The 24,907-nt window shown below is 37.1% G+C and overlaps 1 protein-coding gene across 24 annotated transcripts in view; it reads right to left on the reverse strand.

The window, feature by feature from the left end:
- Positions 1–24,907, reverse strand: part of ERC1 (ELKS/RAB6-interacting/CAST family member 1) — a 524,080-nt gene that overhangs the window by 470,173 nt on the left and 29,000 nt on the right. For all 24 annotated transcript variants that reach the window (XM_045463914.1, XM_045463916.1, XM_045463908.1 and 21 more), the window contains exon 2: positions 12,563–13,387. In XM_045463914.1, the coding sequence (XP_045319870.1) occupies positions 12,563–13,231 (669 nt within the window). In that variant the 5' untranslated portion in view covers positions 13,232–13,387. The remainder of the gene's footprint in view (positions 1–12,562; positions 13,388–24,907) is intronic.

Below are 24,907 nucleotides of genomic sequence, written 5' to 3' on the forward strand. Positions count from 1 at the left end.
ATGGCTTAATATGCATTGCCTGCCAATATTCTTAGTCTTTAAAACTGAGCTTTCGGGGCGCCTGGGTGGCGCAGTCGGTTAACCGTCCGACTTCAGCCAGGTCACGATCTCGCGGTCCGTGAGTTCGAGCCCCGCGTCAGGCTCTGGGCTGATGGCTCAGAGCCTGGAGCCTGTTTCCGATTCTGTGTCTCCCTCTCTCTCTGCCCCTCCCCCGTTCGTGCTCTGTCTCTCTCTGTCCCAAAAATAAAAATGAACGTTGAAAAAAAAAATAAATAAATAAAAATAAAAATAAAAATAAAAATAAAAATAAAATAAAAAAATAAAACTGAGCTCTCTCTCTTTCCAAATTTTACAATGCATTCCAATAGCTAAGCAATGGTAATACAGATTCCTAATGTCAAGAAATTCTCGATGATTTGCTCTCTTCTTTTTTGGGGCAACAAAAAAGAGCTCAGGCACTGCTCATGAGATAATTCTGTGGACTCGTCTATGGTTTTGCCATAGCTTGGCCAGCCCCAGATTGCAATTCTCTGTTATTCCCAAATAAACCTATCTTTTGCTGGTTTAAAAAAAAAAAAAAAAAAAGCTAATTTTTAAAGTATGCAGTATTCTTGAAGAATTTAGGTCTTCTTTCTTTCAGGGTTATGGATATAGTTATATTAAACAAAGTCAGAGAGTGAAGAACTAAATTAAGTATTAGTGTGAACACAATTCCAACCAAAAATATATCAATATATACTGTCCCCTTTTTAACTTCTTTACAGTAAAAATTGGGTAATTGATGAGACAAAGAGGAATCCTTACCACAAAACACTCAATAAGGAGAATAGTTACTGATTATCCACCTGTAAAACTAACTGGCTATTAAGAAAGCCTACCCAAGAAATCTCAAAGGACAAAGAAATATATGCTATCAACAAACAACAACAGCAACAAAACACTGGTTCTTTTGGCCTTTTTCAACTTGTTGCTCTTTCTTTCACGGATGCTTCTTCTAAGGGTTACTATATATTTCTAGAAATCTATTATCTTCATATCCATTTTACCCTATAAAATAAGACAATGTTTGAAAAAACTCCAAGAGAAAATTTTTGTATTCTTTGCACATATCCTCCAAATCACTAAAATTACTTTAATTTTAATGTGTTAATTCAGGAGTCTAAAAACTCAAGGCAACAAGTTACCACCTTACCAAGTTTTCACACTGCTTTCAGTTTTATTTCTAGTTAGGGTAGTTCACCAGAAAAATACAATGATATAAAGTAGATGCCCAATATTTGTTAAATCAAAAATAAATAATAAATAATAAACATTAAAACTAGCATTTAATGGGGCACCTGGTTGGCTCAGTCGGTTAAGCATCCAACTTCAGCTCAGGTCATGATCTCGCAGTTCGTTGAGTTTGAGCACCACATCAGGCTCTGTCCTAACAGCTCAGAGTCTAGAGCCTGACCAGATTCTATGTCTCCCTCTCTCTCTCTGCCCCTCCCCTGCTCATGCTCTGTCTCCCTCACTCTCTCTCTCTCACACACACAAAAATAAACATTAAAAAATTTGTTTTAACTAGCATTTAATAATAGATGAATACTTAAAAGCAAAAATGAACTACTGGGACCTCAACAAAATAAAAATCTTCTGCACAGCGAAGGAAACACTCAGCAAAACTAAAAGGCAACCGATGGAATGGGAGAAGATATTTGCAAATGACATATCAGATAAAGAGTTAGTGTCCAAAATCTATAAAGAACTTAAACTCAACACCCAAAAAGCAAATAATCCACTGAAGAGATGGGCAAAAGACATGAATAGACACTTCTCCAAAGAAGACATCCAGATGGCCAACTGACACATGAAAAAATGCTCAACTTCACCAATCATCAGGGAAATACAAATCAAAACCACAATGAGACACCACCATACACCTGTCAGAATGGCTAACATTAACAACTCAGGCAACAACAGATGTTGGCGAGGATGTGGAGAAAGAGGATCTCTTTTGCACTGTTGGTGGCAATGCAAGCTGATGCAGCCACTCTGGAAAACAGTATGGAGGTTACTCAAAAAACTAAAAACAGAACTACCCTACAACCCAGCAACTGCTCTACTAGATATTTATCCAAGGGATACAGGTGTGATGTTTCAAAGGGACACATGTACCCCAATGTTTATAGCAGCACTATCAACAACAGCCAAAGTATGGAAAGAGCCCAAATGTCCATCGATGGATAAATGGATAAAGAAGATGTGGTATATATATACAATGGAGTATTATTTGGCAATCAAAAAGAATGAAATCTTGCCATTTGCAACTACGTGGATGGAACTAGATGGTATTATGCTAAGTGAAATTAGAGAAAGACAAATATCATATGACTTCACTCATATGAGGACTTTAAGAGACAAAACAGAGGAACATAAGGGAAGGGAAACAAAAATAATATAAAAACAGGGAGGGGGACAAAACAGAAGACACTCATAAATATGGAGAACAAACTGAGGGTTACTGGAGGTGTTATGGGAGGGGGGATGGGCTAAATGGGTACGGGGCACTAAGGAATCTACTCCTGAAATCATTGTTGTACTATATGCTAACTAATTTGGATGTAAATTTAAAAAAATAAAATAAAATGAAATTCTCATAATGAAAAAATAAAATAAAAAAATTTAAAAAAAGAAGGCAAAAAAAATAACAGATGGACACTTGCATAGCTTGGCAGGAAAAGGAAAACATTATCAATAGATCTCAAAGCAGGACTTTTTATTCAATTACATAAACTCACTCTAAAACTCTGAAGTACTTTTTTGGCTTTCTAGACTAGTGAAGGCTTCTCCTTCTATTTAATTTGTCTGAGCTAAATTTTGACCTATTAGGTTTTACCCAGTCTTTTCCCATTACTCACTATGACTGAAGAAATAGTATAATTTCCTAAACAATGACAAAGAAGTTACAGTCTTGCTGATGTCAGCAAAAGTCTATGCTGTCAGCAGAGCCCACTTTGGATCCTGTCCCGGGTGCTCTCTGCCCCGGGTGCTCTCTGCCCCGGGTGCTCTCTGCCCCACGCGCTCTCTGCCCCGCGCACATGCGCATGCACTCTCTCTTTCTGTCTCTCTCAAAATAAATAAATAAACTTAAAAAAAAAAAAAAGACTATAACATCTTATTACAACACTGAACAGACAAGAGAACAGGAACATTAAGCTAAAGAATAAACAAGTAAAGAACCTGAGCGGCAACCTCTTCTCAGAGTCAGAAGATCCCTAAGGCCTTTGGAGTGTTTGTCCCTTCTGCCTGTAATATTTTACCCCAGTCACATCACTCAGGTCTCTCTTTGCTCAAGTAACATATTCAAAGAGGCATAAAGCACTTTTGCTGCATACTGAAATACAATGGTTACGTCAATGAACATCATTTTAATGTAAAAGACTGAACTGACAAACTATGATTATTTAAACTCATCCATGGCTAAATTTTTCTCAAAAATTAATGAACCAAACATGTAACTTCAAAAACAGTAACTGACAACTTTCTTGCCAATAATAAAATGTGAATTTTCAAGCAAAAATTAGAATTTTGAAAAGCTTCTATTTCCTGTCTGGTGAGCTTCACAGCTTACCAAATCTTTGTGGATGAGATAAGAATATTAATGAATGTAAATTTTTTTGATTTGTCTAATGAAATATTGCAACATTTGGAAGATCTACACAACACAATGAACCAGTATCTTCCAAATGACCAATACATAATGTTTCAAGTGTTGGAGAAAGTATATGTATTCATGTGCATCCTCTACATATGAAAATCTGCTTAAAGTACAAGACAGACCAATTTATTTTAATGTAACAAAATATGGAAAACTCATTGATAAGATTTCAAATTCCACAGTGCAACTACCACTTGCTGATGAAAATGTTCTATAACTGGATTATGGTTATGGTTGCAACCTCAGTAAATTTACTTTAAAAAAGTCATTGAACTATACACTTAAATGAGTTTTATGGCATATAAAACATACCTCAAATGAAGTATCAAGAAAAAAAAAAAAACTACTATTCGTTGAATTTTGGTGTGGTTTCAAAATATATCCACAATTATCTAAAAAGGCTTTTAAAATCCTCCTTTTTCCAACCGCATTATTTATGTGAGACCTGATTTTCTTCAAGTACTTTAACCAAACAAAAACTACAATAGATCACTGAAAGCAGCAGCAGTTATGAAAATCAGCTATCTTCTATGAAGCCAGACATCAGACTCACAAAACTATTTTTCATTAAAAATGTTACTTTTGCTAACATTTAATGGGTTTACTTTTAAATATATTAATAATAATGGGGCGCCTGGGTGGCGCAGTCAGTTAAGCGTCCGACTTCAGCCAGGTCACGATCTTGCGGTCCGTGAGTTCGAACCCCGCGTCAGGCTCTGGGCTGATGGCTCAGAGCCTGGAGCCTGTTTCCGATTCTGTGTCTCCCTCTCTCTCTGACCCTCCCCCATTCATGCTCTGTCTCTCTCTGTCCCAAAAATAAATAAACGTCGAAAAAAAAAATTTTAATATATTAATAATAAGTTGTTTTAAATTTCTATTTTACTCTCTAATATAGCAAATATTGATAAAGCCCACAGAAACAAAAGTTGATTGGGGCTCAATAACTTTTACAAGTATACAACATCCTAAGGCCAAAACATTTGAGAACTGCTGCTAAAAGGGATCATACAAGTGTCTTAGGGGTCATCCAAGACCAGAATAGTTATCCAAAGGGTGATTTCAAATAAAATAGGTCTCTGCATATCATAAGCTCTAGAAGTATATAACCACCAGCTGCTGTTCAAGGATGGTACAGTGTGCATATCAAAGTTGAACTACTTCTCACCTTAGCTCACAAGGCCTCCACAGATGACTGTAAAAGCTAGACAGGTGTCACTTCAACCCAGTATTTTCCATTAATTGTCAAAATGTAACAATTTACCATGAGCCTAGTAAGGAGGAAAGAGTGCCAGAACAAAGAGAAAGAAGTAGTTTCAATTAGCATTACTGCGAGTAATATGAAAAAATTATGACAGATCTGTTAAAAACTTCCCAACTCCAAGAAAAAAAATTGGTATTTTTAGAGATGCATATGGCAATACAGTTCAAAAAAGCATTTTTAATCTTGTCCATAAGACGAGATTAAGGACAACAACAGGACATATAACAATACAAAGTTAATCACCTTCTCACTGAAAGCACATTTTCTGCAATATTTCCCTTTTTGACAAATGTACTCTAAATTCATCATGCAAAGCTCATGATCTTCAATGAGCTTGTTAACTAAAATAAGATAAAGGACATCTATTACTGAAGTTTGTTTATGACAGGAATATCAACCATTATCACCGTTTTTTAACGAACAGTGATTTTTAGGAATTGACTCACTCAAGTTGTCTGCCTTCAAAGAAAAATACCACAATGAAGATCAAAACACAAAAATAGCTCAGTGAGAAAATACATATAAAACATAAACCATTTAATAGCTTCTCTCCTCCTCTCCACTCCTTACTCCCACAAGCAGAGTTTATGATACTGAACTAACTAGATCAGTAAATTTTCCAACATTAACAAGCATACACATAATAACATCTATGTGTATGGACCTAAGGTCAAAGTCATTAGTCTCTTATTTCCAAACACGCTTTCCAGTTCCACTTTCTAATTTCTATCGACTTTTCATCAATGGCAAAAACATTTCCCCCATTTCAATACCACGGTCCATCACAGTCTTCTCTTGCCATAATAGTTTATATCCGAATATTCATTTGAAAATACCCCATGATTATGCACCTTCTTCTCCATTCCTATTACCCACATTAATCCAGGCCTTTTGCAACAAAGTCAATTTCTTTCCCTGCCTTTCTTGATTCAATCCATTCTGCTGACAACAATAAAAGCTGCACCTAAATAGTACTTTTTGTTATGTCATTCATTTCCTTGTTCAAGAAATCCCTGGGGCAACTTCCTACTACTTTCTTCAAATTCCTCTTCAAATAAATCCCAGATTAAGAAAGAAAAATATTACACACTTTAAAGGATGAACTGAATTGTATCTCAATAAAGCTATCAAAAAGAAGAGAGGGAAAAAGTAAGGGAGGGAAGGATTAAAGGGGGTGGGAAGATGGGGAGTGCAACTCCCTAAATGGTTCTTCACAAAGTACCACTTTACTCTACACCACTTCAGACATTCTGAAGAGCTGATAGACTAAGCACACCCACACAGTTGCCAGAGACATTCTGGCTTCCCTGTAACCAATTCTAGTGATGGTCAAGCCTTACTTTCTGAAACTGACTCTTCCAACAAACGGATATAGCTTTGTTAGAAAATACAGTATATTCTTCAATGGAGCCAGAAATCTATAACCCTCTTATTTGCACTCATTTTTCTAGCATTGCCTTCCCCCCCAAAAAAGTAATGAAAAAGAAAAAACACTCCCTTGTACATGGCTGCGTATCAAATACACAGCTTATAAATAAAATGTCGTAAGTCTTCCCTTCTTTAGTTCTCTCAACCACCTCTTGTAAGCATGGTTTCTAGGCCCCTCCAATACCCTTCTGGGCAAACAGGGCACCCATAACATGATGTCAAGTCTAGGAGCGGTATGATTTTAAAAAGTAAAAGGCGGGGGGGGGGGGGGGTGCGCAGCCTGGGTGGCTCAGTCAGTTAAGCATCTGACTCTTGATTTTGGCTCAGGTCATGATCTCAGGTTTGTGAGACTGAGCCCCGTGTCAGACTCTGCACTAACAGCCCATAGCCTGTTTGAGATTCTCTCCCTCTCTCTCTCTTCCCCTTCCCCACTCATGCACACTCTCTCTCTCAAAATAAACAAACTTTAAAAAAATAAAATAAAAAGTAAAACTCTGTCCTCCCTTATTCAACATAACTAAAAAAACCAAGTTCATTTTCTGGTTTCTTTGACATAAGAAAATCAAAAGTGGATTTCCCAACTCATATTTAAGCTACTATCTGCAAAGTTACTATAAATTAACAAATCCCTAAAAACTATTCTGTCACTGAGATGAAATCACTAGACTGCACTGTGAAATGCAAGAAGAGAATGTGGAGGGAAGAAGCAGCTGCAATCCTCTGGCAAATTCCTCCTCACAAATAAGCCTTATCAGATATTTGCACAACATTTTTTATTAGATTCACTGAATCATTTTTCATAACATTTCACTACATTCCAAGTAGAGCAAATTTACCAATTCTGCAACAAGCCAATTTCTTATCCCCACCTCATACTTCAGATATGACAAAATCCAATGGAAAGGTAGCTTAAACTTGTAGAAGCCAAACATGAACAAATTTTCCTTCTCAAAATAATTAACTCCCCCAAAGGAACGTATCTATTTTACATCTGACTTAATTTTCTCAGGGCATACTACATAGTTCCTTTAACACATCTCACTTTTGAAACACCAAAAAAGATTACATCCAGAAAATAGATTCGGATATACCAATTTATCCACAATAAATAATTTTGCTTTATCATTCATAATTCATCTCTATGTTAAAACAGAATTATCAAAAGAAAAGTTAAACAGTTTATCTCTCATAATTCTGCTTTATCATTCATAATTCATCTCTATGTTAAAACAGAATTATCAAAAAGAAAAGTTAAATAAATAGTCCAAGACACAGATTCCAGATTTTAAGATCAGACTTTAAATGAGAGTAAAACAGGGGCGTCTGGCTGGCTCAGTCAGTAAAGTGGGGGACTCTTAATCTCAGGGTCATGAGTCCAAACCCCACACTGGGCATGGCGCCTACTTAAAAAATAAATTAATAAGTGACAGTGAAATAATTAGGAACCTCATGAAAAAGCTTATTTAAATTCAAATAGCTTTCAGAGAGCCTGGGTGCCTCAGCTGGTTAAGCATCCTACTTCAGCTCAGGTCATGATCTCACAGTTCGTGGGTTCGAGCCCTGCATCGTGCTCTGCGCTGACAGCTCAGAGCTGGAGCCTGCTTCAGATTCTGCATCTCCCTCTCTCTCTCTGCCCCTCCCCTGCTCACACTCTGTCTCTCAAAAATAAATTAAAAAAAAAAAACAAAAACATTAAACTCAAATAGCTTTCACCATGTGACAAATCAAGGTACAACCTAAAACTAAAAATGTTAATAGCCACCAGCAGCCTAACAATGAGAACAAATGACCAAAGATTTATATAGGGTTAGTTTATCTTTTTGTATTTCTGAACTTGAAAATTTTCTTGATCCTTAAATAAATAAAATCAAAATTCAAAAATCAAAGTCCTGAATAAAATCAGAGTCCAAAAACAAAAAAAAATACACAAAAACATTAAATTCACTTGCCACACTAGAGTATTAGAATTTACTCACCACACAAAATCGCAATGAAAGTGCTTTAAAATAATTATTTTCAAAACTAAGCTTCCAAGTGAAATCAACATAAGAGAAATATTACAAGGCATAATATCAAAAAAAGAAGTATGACAATATCTTGTTAAATGTTGGTTAGATAAAATAAAACATAAATCATCCAAAGCCTTAGCTCTGCAATTCAACCAAGCTCATAGCTGGGCTTTTATTCTTCGCCAAACATACACTAAGAAACTTCCTCATTCTCAATTTAAGGAAAGAAAAAGAAAGGTCTTTCCTATTAAAACATGTATTGTCCCAGGGCACCTGGGTGGCTCAGGAGGTTAAACGACCAACTCTTGATTTCAGCTCAGGTCATGACCTCACGGTTTGTGGATTCGAGCCCCAAGTCGGGATCTGCACTGACAGCATGGAGCCTGCTAGAGATTCTCTCTCTCTCTCTCTCTCTCTCTCTCTCTCTCTCTCTGCCCTTTCCCCACTTGTACACTGGCTTGCTCTCTCAAAATAAACTTTAAAAAATGTTTTTAAATAAAAAAATTAAAAACCATGCATTGTTTCATATCTCTAGCCACCAACATTTGAAAGTTCAGTAACAAAAGGAGTATGAGATATAAAAACACCTGGGTATTTATTTTAGAAACAATTTTCTAAAAGGACTCCATAATAATGAACCATACACATTAAGCAATTTGTAGCAAATGTGTTTTTACATTTGACAGGATTCTAAAACAAACTTCTGTGGCCCAATCAGATCAAACATTTAGAATGCATCTAAATCCCCACTCTCAAACTGGAATGAGGAAATTTGTTTAATTACTGTAAATCCTATTAAACCAATCTTCTTTGTAAAGTGGAAAATGTCTGACCTCTCAGGGCTCTGGAGGGTATAATGAATGCAGAGTTTAATTAGGGCCCACTGTTGGCTCACTATAATCTATTAATTAGCATTCCCAGTTCTCTGTATCTCACTGCAATGTCTCACTTTACTTTAAAATTGCACCCTTTGCTTTTTGGACCAAAGTTATACAATTTTAGGATTGTGTGGTAATTACAGAGGGTACAGGAAGAATATATTCCTGCCAGCACTGGTGCTTAATTAGGGCAAGGGGCGGAATCTAGATAAGGCTGTGTTCACCCTCCTTCAGTGCATATGGTTTTTTTGGCATCATAGCCTGTGGACTGTTTCACTTCCACGGGACTGAAGTGCTGAGTCCCCACTATACTCTTTGCAGAAGACTCAAATACTCTGCCTTTCAATATAGCTTGGTAATTAGAAAGGATATTGCTTTTTACCCACACAGCTTTCAAAGTATAGGCATAATTAGCTGCCTCAATTATTTGAAAATAAAGACATATACCATTAATTTTTTTTCCTGTTAAAATGGGCATTTCCAAATTGTTTGATAATAAAAACCATCTTGGTGAAAGGCATATTTTCAGCATCATCAAGAAAGGTACACAGAAGCTAGCTAATTCAACAATAAATCCAGTAATCTCCATTCAATTTCTATCAAAATCCACTTTAAATTATACATACACTTCCATTTATACACATTACATTTATTCACACAAACACACTATCAATATATTCTTGAAAGGTAGAAACTATAAAGGGAACTGTTCATTCATTCACTATTTATAACGATAAGTTATAGCTCAGCCACTTTTCAGGTAAATGTAAGTAAACTGATTTTTATTAACATTTGAGATTAAATAATACTCAAGTATCATGCACTATGACTCCTGTCTAAATACAAAGTACCTCATATTTGAGCATTGATATACTATTAGTACGTACTCCAATTTATCAATCTGATTTTTACAAATTAAAAAAACCTAGTACCTACCCTCAAAATACAGACCCAGTTTTTAAGACCTGTGCTATATTGATACCTTACCACAAGACCAAATAAAGCAAACTTATTTTTTCTCTCTTGATATTTATAATTCAACACCAAACTGTAAAAACTTTCAGAATGTTATCTATTATTTCTTATTTAGGAATGATAAACTTTTGGTGTTGTACTTCACTTTCTGAGAACATAAATGTGAACTGAAGAAAATGTGTTTCCCCATTCTATTGTCATATATCACCTAAATATTTTATCTTATACATTAATGATTCTCAAGGTGAGGAGATTCTCAATCACCTGGATGGCTTTTTTTTTTTAAATAAACATATCTAATACCTAAGATTTTAAATATTTTTTTTTGTACACACATTCCTTCTACTAAGGGTCACTGTCACAGTTAATAATCACTATGTATAGGAGTCTGTCACTACCGTGGAGTAGGCAGAAAAAAGGTTGAAAAGCATCAGGCCAACGGTCCCTTGTTTCTTTTCCCTTCTGTCACAAGTGAGCTCAAAGATGACAGGAGAATCATCATAAATTCCCTATGGCTAGACTAGTTAAAGAATTAGAAGTACTCCATTCTAAAGATCCCAAACTTGGGGCACCTGGGTGGCTGAGCCCCAGGTCAGGCTTGCTGCTAACAGCACAGAACCTGCTTCAGATTCTCTGTCCCCCTCTCTCTCTCTCTCTGCTCCTCCTCTGCTCGCATGCGCTCTCTCTAAAATAAATACACATTTAAAAGAAATAAAAAATAAAATATAGGTTGCTGGACTCTATCTCCAAAGCAATTTATGAAGCAAGACCAGGATATCTATATTTTAAATAAATAAATATATCAGAACCAACATTAGGAACCCTGTCCTTACTTTTAAGATCTAACACAGGGGTCTCTTTTAGTTCTTTTCTTTCTTTTCACGTTGTTAAAGTCTTGAAGACTCAAACTCAAGAAAATTCCTAGGAAATACTTTTTAAAGGACATTTCCTCTTTTTTAAAAAGGTTGGGTTGCTAAGAGATTTAAGTATAATAATAAAACATTCAGATTGCGTGTGAGGACAAATTACATTTAATCACTGGTTAAAAAGTAAAAGCAAAGTAGTTGAAGTTATAATATATCTCACAAAGAAGAAAATTCTCATACTTTCTAATTATTTTGAAAGCTCATTCAAATGAATTAAAGGTTTAGTTTTTAATTCATATTGTACTATCAAATAAATTTGAAACATTTTAACTGTGATGTTAGCTTAACTAGTACACGCACAATATATAGGCATTAAAATAATGATTCCAATATACATCATAGAGCTTTAATATACAGCAGAAATGTTGGCTAAAAAAGGTCAAAATGTTAACACCTATAATATTCTACTTGTATAAATTTTATATGTGTATATGCACAGAAATAGCTCATTAGGGAGAAACAACAAAATGTTAATGATGGAAAAACAAAGTTATAAGAGGATTTGAGATAAATTTTGATTTCATACCTGTGTTTTCCAGTACTATTTTTATGATCAGAGAAAAGCGATTTTTATTACTGAGAAAGTAAGTCTGGGGCTTTAAAATACAAAACAATACAACTAGCAACCTTCTTCAAAAACCAAGATTTGGGGCACCTGGGTGGCTCAGTCAGTTAAGCGTACAACTTCAGCTCAGGTCATGATCTCATGGTTCGTAAGTTCGAGCCCCGCATAGGACCCTGTGCTGACAGCTCAGAGCCCGGTGCCTGCTTCGGATTCTGTGTCTCCCTCTCTCTGCTCACGCTCTGTCTCTCTCTCATAAATAAATAAGTAAACATTAAAAATAATAATAATGACCAACACAGCAGATATAAATGCCTGAACTGAGTATTTGTAATAGAATGGTAAAATAATCAACAGAAATCTTAAATCAGATTTACATCATCAAAGACAGATCATTTCTAATTCCTTCTTTAATTCTTAGTATCATTCAGGAACACTAAAGAAATCCAAGTAAGTTTATCACTTCATAATTTTTAACTAACCCCAAAATAAAGTATAAAATCAACAATGAGGTGGCTACTGTAAAACTCTCCTTTAAGGGGCACCTGGATGGATCAGTTGGTTGAGCATCTATTAATTTTGGCTCAGGTCATGATCTCACAGTTCACGGTCTGAGACCTGTGTGGAGCTCTGCGCTGGTATCTGCATTGATAGCACAGAACCTGCTTGGGATTCTCTCTCTCCCCCTCTCTCTCTCTGCCCCTCCCCCATACACATGTGCATCTTTCTTAAAATAAACTTAAAAAAAAAAGAGAGAATAGCTTATTTCATTTATATACATGAATCTGATCAATAAAGGTAAACATATATATATAAAACTAACCTGGTTTTCCTCCTGCACAACTCTATACTGTTCCTTCCAAATAGTGATTTTGGAAGCTTCATCTTTTCTCAGGGCTCGTTCTTTCTTCAGCTCTGGGCTCCAGAAAGTCTTGATGCTATTCATTGAAGAACTTAATTTGCTCTCCTTTACTTCTACATCCTTCCGCAAGAGATCATTTTCTCTCAGTACTTCCTTCAGCTGTGTCTGCAGATCCATGATTGTATTATCTCTTGCCTGACGAAGAGAGTGAGGAACAGTAGATGCCATACTCACAGGAGGGAGGTGATGTTCTCCAAATGCTATGGTGTCACTAGCAACCCCACTGCTAGCTATATTGGGGCTACTGCCCATAGCAGTCATCCTGACACCATACGGCAGACGTCCCCCAGAACGGCCAAGTGTCATGGTGCTTTTAGGTGTTTCTGAACCCACATTTTCATGGTCACTTAGGTACATAGGGCCAGATGTGGCATAGGCAGCATTTAAGGATTGAATATTCTCCATTGAAAGGGTTTTCCCACTGCCACCTCCAACACTGCTTCCAGAACTCCCTCCTGTACTATTGGTTCGACGATGACCCAAGCGAGGGGAACGTGGAAGCCTAGGTGAACGCCCAGGGCTCTGGTTGCTTGGTTCCACCTTCCCAACTGAGCGAGCACTTCCATACATGGTTGCAGGTTGAACGTAGGTGCCAAGAAAGATATACAGCAGAAAGCAAAATATGAAATTCTGTGAGGTTTCTCAGTGGCTATAAGTCTGCTTAAGGCTAATCAGAAATAACAGGTCTTCAGCGGTCCAGTCTTGAAGAAATACCTTACACCATATCTGCAATGAAAAGATCACACATTAAATCCTCCAATAGTAAACATTTCCCTCTCAGAAACTTTTCTTGAGATTTCCCTATCATCTATTTATTCATTCATTCAAAATTTGTTTATAGCGCATTTCACTGTAAACATTTTAACAGTTATTTTGCATGTCTCAAAACTGAATACTGAAACCATACCATGCAAATGGAAAAGAAAAAGAAATAAGAGGTATAAAGACTAGCAATGGAAAGATAAAACTCAATGTATGAATATATGATTTTCTAACTGGAAAACCCAAGTCATCAACTGACAAGTTATTAAAATAGAACTCTACAAATCAGTCAGACACAAGATCAATATATAAGTATCAGTACTTTCCTGTACATTAATCATAACAATTAGAAAAATGCAATTATTTTAAACCCACCAACAGTAGCAAGAAAACCATAAAAACTGGTATAAATCGGGGCGCCTGGGTGGCGCAGTCGGTTAAGCGTCCGACTTCAGCCAGGTCACGATCTCGCGGTCCGTGAGTTCGAGCCCCGTGTCGGGCTCTGGGCTGATGGCTCAGAGCCTGGAGCCTGTTTCCGATTCTGTGTCTCCCTCTCTCTCTGCCCCTCCCCCGTTCATGCTCTGTCTCTCTCTGTCCCAAAAATAAATAAACGTTGAAAAAAAAAATAAAAAAAAAATAAAAAAAAAAAAAACTGGTATAAATCTAATAAAAATATGCAAGCATTTTTGGAAAAAACTGTAAAACTCTACTGAAAGAACACCTGAACAAAAGGAAAGTTATCCATATTCATGGACAAGAAAATAATGTACAAGTTGTCAGTTCTTTCCCAAATACTGCAAATCCCAATGAAAATCTCCCAGAATTCTCCATATATCTCAACAAGCTGACTCTAAAATTCAAATAGAAGAGTAAAGGTGTAAGAATAACATAAACAATTTGCAACAGAAAAACAAAGAAGGAAGATGTTCCCTAAATAACAAGATAAATTACAGGTCCATGATCCTTTACCTGTTATGCAAAAATCAAAAAAGCTCTAAAAGTAAGTTTTGTTTCTTCTTAACTCACTTAGCAGTAAAACCTAACCTGATCTGGTATGAAGTCGCTACTGTTTATAGGTTATCTCATTTAGTGTGATTATTCATACACTCATTGAGAAAACAATGTATATGATTACAGGATACTGCATAATGCCCACTGGGTACTGAGGGTAGGGGGGAATCTGGACTCCAAACCACATCTGACTGACCCCCAGGATTTCTCATAAAGACTTACAGCCCCCCTCCGTTTTTTTGTTTTTGTTTTTGTTCTTAGAGAGCGAGCGAGAATGCAAGGGGGCAAAGGGGGAGAGGGGAGAGCGGAAGGGAGCCGGGGACAGAGAGGGAGAATCTCAAACAGGCTCCATGCTCAGCACAGAGCTCAACACGGGGCTCAATCCCACAACCCTGGAATTACGACCCAAGCCGAAATCAAGAGTTAGATGCTCAACAATCTGAGCCACGCAGGCACCTCAGGACTTACAGCCTTTTAAAGCCATAGTATTTAAAATTGTACAGTACTAGTCCAGGAATACGTCTAAATTATATATGTAAGTTTAGTATATCCTAAAAGTAACATTTCAAAAGAGTGAGGAAAAGACAAATCATTCAATAAATGGGGTTTGAACAACTGGTGTTCTTGGAAAAATAAATTATATCCCTACTTCACATAATGCACAGAAATAAATTCTATGTACATTAAAGATATAAAATTTTTAAACTATCAAAAGTACTAGAAGATCCTTGTGAACTTGAGTTAAGGTAGGGCTTCTTAAGTAAGAAACAAAAAGCAAAAACCATAAAGAAAAACAAATAATAGATTTGATAATGTCAAAATGGCAAAGTATTATCCCAAAAAATACTATAAGCAAAATAAAAGAAAAACCAAAAACTAGGTGAAAAATGTATCTAACATGGGGCACCTGGGTGGTTCAGTTGGTTAAGTGGCCGACTTTGGCTCAGGTCATGATCTCGTAGTTCATGAGTTCGAGCCCCGTGTTGGGCTCTGTGCTGGCAGCTCGGAGCCTGGAGCCTGCTTCAGATTCTGTGTCTGTCTGTCTGTCTGTCTCTCTCTGCCCCTCCCCCTGCTCGTGCTCTTTCTCAAAAATAAACATTAAAAAAGGTTTTAAAAACATTACATATCCACACACACCTATCATATGTATAAATATCTATACAAAATATATAAAAAAAATTCTTACAAGGGAAATGCCAAATTTGAAAACGTGCCAATGCCAAATGGGACTAGCGGAAAGTAACTTGTATTGTAAGGGGAGGTTAGGGACAAAATGTTGGTGGAGACTTTAGGTTCACTTTATACTCATACTACAATAAAACCTGAATTATTTAAAAGGAAAATATGTTCATATTCTACAAGTATAATTAAAACACGTATCACAGATATCTACTTTCTACACTTCTCTCAAAAATAAATCAGGGGTTGGGGTGCCTGGGTGGCTCAGTCGGTTAAGGGTCTGACTTCAGCTCAGGTCTTGATCTCACAGTTCGTGGGTTGCAGCCTGGCGTCAGGCTCTGTGCTGACAGCACAGAGCCTGGAGCCTGCTTTGGATTCTGTGTCTCCCTGTCTGCCCCATCCCCACTCACACTCTCTCTCAAAAAATAAATTAAAATTAAAAATTTTTTTTAACAATAATAAATCAGGGGCACCTGAGAGGCTCAGTTGGTTGAGCATCAGACTTGATTTCGGTTCAATAATCTCATGAGATCAAGACTCTGTGCTCAGCATGGAGCTTGCCTGGGATTCTCTCTCTCTCTCTCTCTCTCTCTCTCTCTCTCTCTCTCTCTCTCCCTCTCTCTCTCCCCCTCACCCTCTCCCTTTGCCCCTCTCCCTGACTCACACTCTCTCTCTCAAATAAGAAGTATTCTTCACTGAAAACACTACCCAAGAAACTCACAGTCAAAAATATGATTTTAAAGAATCTATATACTTTAGTCAAACTCCAACAGGTTATTCTTTAGAAATACGAATACACTGGCAGTCTCATCTTAATAAAGATAGCCCTAGGGTAACAACAAGCAGAAGAGAAAATACACAGAGCCCAAATCTTTACAGTTCCATCTCAGAAATAGCAATAGTACACCAAGTTCAGAAATTGCAACATTTTACTAGTAATGTTAGGAAATTCTCTCCAGGACTAACCTTAGCTCAAAAAGTAAAAATTTCTTTTCATGATTTTTTTTTTTTTTAAAGTAAGCTCTATGCCCAACATGGGGATGGAACTCACAACCCGAAGATCAAGAGTCACATGCTCTACCAGCTGAGCCAGCTAGGCACCCCTCCTTTCTCATAATTTATCTGGACTGTGAGGTAGGTGACAAGTAATTACCTATTTTTACTGTTTGAATGAATTCTATTTCAAGATCAAAGAGGGATGCAAATCTTTTTCTTTTTTTAAGTAATCTGAATATTGCTTAAAATAAGAGACATTTATTACCCACAATCCCTTCAATAATAACAAAAGCTAACATTTAGTATTTACTGCATGTCAGGCATTATGCTAAAAACTTATATTTAGCTTAATTTAATATTTAACATTAAGATCTAATTTAATATTTAAAAGCCTCCCTTGGGGCACCTGGGTGGCTCGGTCAGTTAAGTGTCCAACTTCCAACTTCGGCTCAGATCACAACCTCACAGTTCATGGGTTCAAGCCCCAAGTCAGGCTCCATGCTGACAGCTCAGAGCCTGAAGCCTGCTTTGGATTTGTGTCTCCCTCTCTCTCTCTGCCCCTCCCCCACTTGCACTCTGTGTCTCTCTCTCAAAAAATAAACACTTAAAAAAAATGTATAAAAGGCTCCCATAACACAGGTACTGTCATTATCTCCATTTTAGAGATGAAGAAAGTGAGTTTTTTAGCTGTTAAGTGACATCTAAAGTGGTAGGGTGAAGATTTGAATTAGGGCACCTAATTCCAGAGCCCTGGAAGCTCTTACCTACTGTACTTAACCACAATCATCTGCTGATGAGAACATCTCAACTGTCCATAGAATATTAAAGACTTCCACAGTTTTATGGCAGTGTGTCCTGCTAATCTAGTACTCTTTGGGGCAATTTCAGGTTTTCCAGGTATAAAGCTTAAATAATCACATTTACCTTTCTATTAAGGAAAAAGTCTTTTTTAAAAGATGTTGGGCAAAAGAACAAAGTAAAACTAACAAAATAAGGAGGAATAATTCAGTCTCAGGAATCATGCCATCAGAACATTAAAATGCCACATTCAAGAAAAAAATTGCCAACTGTGCTTTTGTTCAGAATTCTGTTTTCATGTAATCATATAACTAAATCATACTGAATAGGCTAAGATCCAATAACAAAAATTCCCATCAAGTTTTCAATATTAGAAGGTGCACTCTAATGTCCAAGTCACTTTCAGATCCAAAACGGTATTTGCATGTGGAGTCTTTGTTATTATCAGAACTATATTCATATACACAACAAAAGAAAGAAATTTACTAGTTCTGAATTCTTCATACTGGCTTTTTAATCTCATAAGCTTCAGAGAAGATAGTGTTCAAAAAAAATTCTTTTTTAATATGCCAGGCATACAACCACAAAATAATAATTCTTGCACTTTAAATAACTGACAAGAATTCTGACCCAAAAAAAGTTATACAGTATGATTCCATGTATGTAAAATTCTAGGACTAATGTATTATGACAGAAAGCAAATCAGTGTGTGCCTGGGGATGGGGTCGGGGGAGGCATGGATCAAAAAGGAGTAGGAGGAAACTTTTGGGGTGATGCAAATGTTCATTATCTTGACTGGGGTAATGGTCTCACAGGTGTATACATGTCAAAACTCATCAAATTATATATTTTTTTAAGATTTTATTTTTTTAAATAATCTACACCCACCATGGGGCTCAAACTTACAACCCCAAGATCTAGTCACATGCTTTACTGACTGAGCCAGCCAGGTACCCATCATCAAACTATATACTTAAATACATTCAGTTTAGCGTACATTAATTATACCATGAAAGTCTGAAGAAAAAAAATTCACGCTCCAAACTCCCCTGTCCTTGATTAATCCAAAAGAAATACCTTCATTGATTATACAACTGGAATCCTGACTGCTACTGGAGAAAATCATGCAGCTGTACAATTTGAGTCCATAATGTTGTCCCCAGGGTCCTTTAGTTAGCTTCCTATCCATATTTTCTTAGTTCCCTATCTAGTTAGTATCTGTTGTAGTTGTTTCAAATCTCCCTCTGCTTATCAGACAGAACACATGAGTCTCCTGGTTCAGAGACAAAAAAATTTATTACTCACAGCTCAGCAAAGAGTATAAGCATCATGTCTACATTGGCTAACCGTTACCCCGAAGTCCCACAGGTAGCAAGAGGAACTCAAAGAGATGCTACACATGCAATGGCTTTGCGTTGCAGCTGAAGACACTGAGTTTAGGGAGTCCACCACTCATAACAAGCAGTAAGCCTTCTCTGTCCTAGTGGAAAACTTTACCTCATTCCTCAATTTGGCTTGCTACAAACACAATCCTGAGAAATGGCCCAGGTTAAGAGCACTCAGGGCCTTGTATACTTAGCATACCCAGCAAGGCATGCAGGAAAGAAAAGACTCATGAATGACTCACTCTCCTGACAAGTACTGTGATAGTTTTAAGGTATCTCCATAAATTCTTTGATACTACTCCCTTCAAGGGAGAAAGCAAAATTGCTCTCTCTCTGAATATGAAGTAGACTTAATAATTTGCTTCTGATGATGTTATCACTTTCAAGGCTAACTCATAAAGGACAATGGTGCTTCTGTCTTGGGTAACTCTCTTGGATCACTCACTTTGTGAGGAGCTAGCTGTCATGTTGTAAGGATATTCAAGCTACCCTACACAGAGAGCCACATAGTAAGAACCTGAAGCCCCCTGCCAACAGTCATGTGAGATAGCTTTGAAAAAGATCTTCTAACCCCAACCAAGCCTTCAGATGACTGCAACCTTGTGAAATACCTTGAGCTGGAACCCTGAGCCAGCTATGCTCTACATAACAATTGTGAGATGTTTGGTTTTTTAATCTAGTAAATTTTAACTTTTAACACAACAAAAGATAACTAATACAGAATTGTTTCCTGAAACCTTCGTTTCAGGTAGCCATATGCATACACATGTGCATGCTCCATCACAACTGAAAATGTGTTGCTTTTTGTAGGTTCTAAACAATTCTCAACATCATTGCCAGAATCTTTTTTTTTTAAGTTCATTTAATTATTTTGAGAGAGAGAGAGAGGGAGGGAAGGGGTAAGGGGGTATGGGGAGGGGGCAGAGAGAGAGAATCTGAAGCAGGCTTCACACTGTCAGAGTGGAGTCTGATGTGGAGCTAGAACTCACAAACCACGACATCATGACCTGAGCCGAAATCAAGAGTTGGACACTTAACCGACTGAGCCACCCAGGTGCCTCCAGAATGATCTTTTTTTTTTTCATTTCATTTTATTTTGTTTTTACATTAAAAATTTTTTTTTCATTTACAACATCCAAATGATTTATATATTTTTTAATTTATATCCAAGTTAGTTAGCATACAGTACAATAATGATTTTAGGAGTAGAATCCAATGATTGATTCTTCCCCCACATACAACATCAAGTGCTTATCCCAACAAGTGTCTTCCACAATGCCCCTTGCCCATTTAGTCCATTCCTCCACCCACAACCCCTCCAGCAACCCTCTGTTTGTTCTCTATATTTGAATCTCTTATGTTTTGTCCCCCTCCCTGTTTTTATATGATTTTTCTTCCCTTCTGTTCATTTGTTTTGTATCTTAAATTCCACAAGTCAAGTCATATAATACTCATCTTTCTCTTAATTTCGCTTAGCATAATACACTCTAGTTCCATCCACTTTGTTGCAAATGGCAAGATTTCATTCTTTTTGATTGCTGAATAATAGTCCATTGTATACATATGTACCACATCTTCTTTATCCATTCATCTGTCAATGGACATTTGGGCTCTTTTCATACTTTGGCTATTGTCGATAGTGCTGCTATAAACATTGGGGTGCATATGCCCCTTTGAAACAGCACACCTGTATCCTTTGGATAAATACCTAGTAGTGCAATTGCTGGGTCATAGGGTAGTTCTATTTTTAATTTTTTGAGGAACCTCCATACTGTTTTCCAGAGTAGCTGCACCAGTTTGAATTCCCACCAGCAATGCAAAAGAGTTCTTTCTCTGCATCCTTGCCAGCATCTGTCATTGCCTGAGTTAATTTTAGCCATTCTGACTGATGTGAGGTGGTATCTCATTGTGGTTTTGATTTGTAGTTCTCTGATGATCAGTGATGTTGAGCACTTTTTCACGTGTTTGCTAGCCATCTAGGTGTCTTCTTTAGAAAAGTGTCTATTCATATCTTTTGCCCATTTCTTCACTGGATTGTTTTTTGGGTATTGAGTTTGATAAGTTCTTCATAGATTTTGGATACTAGCCTTTTATCTGATATGTCATTTGCAAATATCTGCTCCCATTCCATCAGTTGCCTTTTAGTTTTGCGGACTGTTTCCTTTGCTGAAGCTTTTTATCTTGATGAGGTCCCAATAGTTCATTTTTGCTTTTGTTTCCCTTACCTCTGGAGATGTGTTTAGTAAGAAGTTGCTGTGGGCGAGGCCAAAGAGGTTTTTGTCTGCTTTCTCCTCTAGGATTTTGATGGCTTCCTGTCTTATGTTTAGATCTTTCAACCATTTTGAGTTTATTTTTGTGTATGGCTTAAGTAAGTGGTCTAGGTTCATCCTTCTGCATGTCGCTGTCCAGTTTTCCCAACACCATTTGCTGAAGAGACGGTCTTTATTCCATTGGATATTCTTTCCTGCTTTGCCAAAGATTAGTTGGCCATACGTCTGTGGGTCTGTTTCTGGGTTCTCTATTCTGTTCCACTGATCTAGGAGTCTGTTCTTATGCCAGTACCACACTGTCTTGATGATTACAGCTTTGTAATACAGCTTGAAGTCCAGACTTGTGATGCCTCCAGCTTTGGTTTTCTCTTTCAGGATTGCTTTGGCTATTCAGGGTCTTTTCTGGTTCCATACAAATTTTACAATTGTTTGTTCTAGCTCTGTGAATTCTGGTGTTATTTTGATAGGGACAGAATGATCTTTTAATACAACGATTCCCCAAGTGGGTCAGGAGCCTTCAAGACTCCCTAAGACCCTTTCAGGAGAGCAAAACTATTTTCACAATACTATGATATTATTTGCCTTCTTCACTACACATTCTTACAAATGTATAGGAGTGTTTTCCAGAGGCTACGTGACATGGGGTATATCCCACTGACAACTAATGGAATGTATGCTTGTATACTCTAATGCTTTAAATTTTTCTCAGTTTTACTTTCCAATATAGTAAATAGTAATAGATACAGCTTACATAAACAAAAGCTATTTAAAGCCCTCATTGATTTTCAAGAGTATATAGGGATGTTGGAACAAAACAGCTTAAGAACCACTGCTCTAAAAATTAAATATGACATGAACACACCTACATACTTCCTTTGATGGCTTTCCAAAATAAGAATCTAAATTCTTTGGCAGTGTATATAAGATTTTTCATGATTTCGGTCTTGCCTACCTCCTGAAGGCAGCTTACTTAACCACTCTCCTTTTCCATGTGACAACCATGATCAAGTACGTGCAATTTCCTAAAATATCATGCCCTCTTCTTGCTTCTGTGACCTTCCTCCTCCCCAGCAACTGGCTAACTACTTACTACTCATTGAGTACTTACTACTCATTCTTCCAAACTAAATTTAATAGTCACGGTCCTACACAAACCCGTAAATCCTTCAGTCTAATTTAGGTGCCCCTCTTATGGAGCCAAGAGCTTCTAAAATAATGTACTTACTATATTTTGGTTAATTAATTGCTTCTTTAAAAGCAAAGGAATGTCTTATCTCCAAAACCTGGCATAATGCCTAATACATATCAAATATGTAATAAATGTGTGCTGAATCCACAAGTTAACATAAATCTGAATACAATTCATTAAGATAGTTCTTATATTCAGAAGGTGGTAGTAAGCTTGAAATTCATTTATGGAAACCGCAACTAAATGCAATGTAAGACAAATTCCATAAATTGACAACCTCCTTCTCTATAAGTATTGCTATATATTTTTGTCTTCTAACATTATGCCTGAAAATCATAAAGAAACATACCGAATGGTCAAGATTTCAATTTTTTAACGGGCACCTGGGTGGCTCAGTCAGTTAAGCATCCAACTCTTGATTTTCAGTTCAGATCATAATCTCACAATGCATGAGTTCAAGGTCCATGTCAGGCTACACACTGACACTGAGAAGCCTGCTTAGGATTCTTTCTCTCTCCCTCTCTCTGCCCCTCCCCGACTCTTGTGAGTGTGTGCACTTGCCTTGCATGCACACACGCTCTCTCAAAATAAACTTAAAAAAATTTTTTAAAGATTTCAATTTTTTAAGAAAACTGTTCTTCTTAGGACCCCTGGGTGGCTCAGTTGGTTAAGTGTCCAACTTTGGCCCAGGTCATAATCTCATGGTGGTGAGACCGACCCCTGCATAGGGCTGAGTGTGGGGAGCCTACTTAAGATTTTCTCTCTTTCTCTGTCCCTCTCTCTGTTTCTCTCTCTCTCCCCCCACCGCCCCTTCTCTGTGCACATGTGTGCATGTGTACCCTTTTTCTCTCTCAATTAAAAAGAAAATACACATATATACACATGCACAAGACAATCAACATTTAAAAATCATTAGGTTTACTTTTGGGGCACCTGGGTTGCTCTGTCATTTAAGCATCTGACTCTTCGTTTCGGCTCAAATCACAATCTCACAGTTCATGGGTTCGAGCCCTACATCTGGCTCTGCAGTGACAATGTGGAGCCTGCTTGGGATTCTCTCTCTCTCTCAAAATAAATAAATAAACTTTAAAAAAATGATGGCGGGGCGCCTGGGTGGCTCAGTCAGTTAAGCGTCCGGCTTCAGCTCAGGTCACAATCTCACAGTTCATGGGTTTGAGCCCCGCGTCATGCTCTGTGCTGACAGCTCAGAGCCTGGAGCCTGCTTCGGATTCTGTGTCTCCCCCTCTCTCTGCCCCTCCCCTGCTCATGCTCTGTCTCTCTCTGTCTCAAAAATAAATAAAAACATTAAAAAAAATTTTTTTAAATAAAAAAATGATGGGAATCATATAAAAAATTAAAATTATTAGGTTTATTTTTAAAACAATAAGTGTCATTTTTTTTAATTTATTTTTAAGTCAGTTTTTTTAATTCCCCAAATGAAGTGCAATGGCAAAAATTAAAAATAGAATTCCAAATCATCAAGCAATAGTGTTCAGAATACATGGACATAATTTTTATATTATCCTCCTTAACACTGTTGCCCTTTGTATTAAGGCATATCAGTAACACTATGCCCAACCAGTAAAAACAAAAATGAGACCTGAAATCTTTTCTGGGGAATAAGTATAAAAATATGCAGTAACAAAATTCAATACACAGACCTTATACACATTTCATCCCAACAAGCTTCTTGTGAATTCTTACTGTGCTCCTGAGGCTTAGTCATGCAGTAACTAGTAGGAAAGGCTTGGGTTGGTTTTGCTCCACTATTTAAATGTATAAGGTTCAACAAATAAATACATCTTTTAGACCCTCAGTATCCTCATCAATAAAATGGATGTAGTATCTTCCTCAAAAATTAGCTATAAGGACCAAATCAATGAGTGAGTAAGTATAAAATGTCTATGTAGTTCTTGGTAGGTTTTCAATAAATGTTAGTCATCATATTTCTAGGAATTCATCTTACACATATTTTCACACAAGTGGAAAAACTGAGTAGGAAAAAACTGCAGAATTCTTTGAAATAACAAGACTCTGGTAATAGTCTAAAATTATAGTAATACTGTGCAGCTATTAAAAAGAATAACGTGGGGTGCCTGGGTGGCTCAGTCAGTTAAGCGTCCAACCCCAACTCAGGTCATGATCACATGGCTCGTGGGTTCGAGCCTCACATTGAGCTCTGTGCTGACAGCTCAGAGCCTGGAGCCTGTTTCAGATTTTGTGTCTCCCTTTCTCTCTCTGCACACCCCCACCCGGTTCGTGCTCTCTCTCAAAAATTAAAAAAAAAAGGTAAGTCTGTATGTAATAAGAGATACAAGATATACAAGATACGTTCTTTAATTTAGAAGAAAAATACAAGAAGCCATGAGGAGACATGGGTTTTTACATTATTCTTTTCTACACTGATTGAGGTTGTAACAGGAATATGAATTAGTTTCATAATTTAAAAAGTAACATAGAACCACACATATATGGACAACGAATTTTTGACAAAAATACAAAGGCAATACAGTGGAGACAGTGAGGCAGTTATGCTACCCACAACAGGAGATCTGAACAGTACAGTCCACCCCTTGCACTGCAAAATTATTTGTCCACAGAGGAAAAGGAAGCAGCTTCTCCATGATTTTCATAAGCCTCTGTTTTTGAGGGGAAT

This window comes from Leopardus geoffroyi, chromosome B4 (genome assembly GCF_018350155.1).
Source record: "Leopardus geoffroyi isolate Oge1 chromosome B4, O.geoffroyi_Oge1_pat1.0, whole genome shotgun sequence".
In the NCBI taxonomy this organism is placed as follows: Eukaryota; Metazoa; Chordata; class Mammalia; order Carnivora; family Felidae; genus Leopardus; species Leopardus geoffroyi.